At 39.7% G+C, this 1,538-nt stretch overlaps 1 protein-coding gene across 1 annotated transcript in view; it reads right to left on the reverse strand.

Moving 5' to 3' along the window:
• LOC110018323 (phosphoglucan, water dikinase, chloroplastic-like) overlaps positions 1 to 1,104 on the reverse strand; it is a 6,250-nt gene extending 5,146 nt beyond the window's left edge. Inside the window, exons 1-2 of the mRNA XM_020715604.1 lie at positions 973 to 1,104; positions 567 to 754 (exon numbers count right to left, since the gene is read on the reverse strand). Of these exons, the coding sequence (XP_020571263.1) occupies positions 567 to 754; positions 973 to 1,104 (320 nt within the window). The remainder of the gene's footprint in view (positions 1 to 566; positions 755 to 972) is intronic.
• Positions 1,105 to 1,538: the final 434 nt, after the last annotated feature.

Below are 1,538 nucleotides of genomic sequence, written 5' to 3' on the forward strand. Positions count from 1 at the left end.
ATATATATATATATATATATATATATATGTATATATATATTATTTAAAGCCCAAGGGCTAATTTTATTGATATTGAAAAGATACATAGATTGTATGAGAAGACCCAAAAAAAGATGTCATACCCATACGATACATCAGATACTAGCATCCTAAAAGGATGAAACAAAGATAAAACACAAAAAAACAAAGCTTGCAGGAAATAAGCTGTTAGGCATGAGCCAATTTGGTCTTGCCTCTGCCTCTGGTACTAAGACCAGAGACAGCTAACAAATTGCTGAGTGTCGTTCCATTACCCGAAGTTACTAGGGTATCATCCATTAAGTTTTCAAGCTGAGGTGTGTCTCTATTTTTCTTTTTCTTTCTAGATGTGTAAACTTGTCATTCCTCATCCGAGGACGTAGAGAGAGTATTGTCTCCGATAGTAGGAGCTGAAGGTGGCATCGTGTCAACCGGTATTTCAATAGTTTGTGGAATGCACTCAGGAGCGAAGGAGGGACAGGTATGAGGTGGGGCAGATCCAGAAGCGTTTTTACTTGAAGGTTTTAAATTTGGATGCAACTGATAACCCATCTGCCAATATATCAGTCGGAAGAACAGAGAGAGTATTGTCTCCGATAGTAGGAGCTGGAGGTGGCATCGTGTCAACCGGTATTTCAATAGTTTGTGGAATGCACTCAGGAGCGAAAGAGGGACAGGTATGAGGTGAGGCATATCCAGAAGCGTTTTTACTTGAAGGTTTTAAATTTGGATGCAACTGATAACATTGAGAATGAGAATGTCCAAACATACAGAAGTGAGTACAATAAAGTGGTATTTGTTCAAGTTCTGCTTGCTGCTAAAATCCTTGATATTGTGTGTCAATCCATATTTCTCCCGGAAAAGGTAAAGTAATATCCCTTTCTATCAAAATTCTGGCTTCTGAAGGTCGAGTTAGATTCACTGTATGCGTGTCAGTTTTGATCATTTTAACACCTCCATCACACGAGTTTCAATTCGAAGAAGTCTTCTCGCAAACAAATGAGTATAGTCTTCATCATTTGATAATTGAATGAGAATGTGGCGACCATCCAATTTACCAATCTTCCAACCCCCTTTCGGCTTCATTTCCTCAAAGTTCTTTCGAATTAGTTCAAGTTTGGGGCTTCCATAAAGAAACTTACCTACTAAGAACAGTCGGCAGGGCGCAGCTAGGGTTGAGATCTCTGCCTCAGTGAGAAAGATTGCAGGTTTTCCGTTTTTACGGAAAGGTTTTTTGAGAAATCTGGTTTCAATGCCAAGTACAAAATTGTCATGGTATATATATATATATATATATATATATATTGAAATAATCCCTTCGTTCTTGCTCTACTAGGGTTTCGCCTCATGGTGAACCCTAGCCTCTGCTACGTCATTTTTCGCTTTTCTGTTTTTGAAATGCTTCGTCGAGCTACTCCCGATTGCGGTTCGACAAGCTTCGTCTTCTCTTTCGCAAGCTTCGACGACGTTGATTTCGCACTCGTAGACGACGAAGGACGTCCTCTGCTTCCGTCGTCTAC

Source organism: Phalaenopsis equestris, unplaced genomic scaffold (assembly GCF_001263595.1).
Source record: "Phalaenopsis equestris unplaced genomic scaffold, ASM126359v1 Scaffold000002, whole genome shotgun sequence".
NCBI lineage: Eukaryota > Viridiplantae > Streptophyta > Magnoliopsida > Asparagales > Orchidaceae > Phalaenopsis > Phalaenopsis equestris.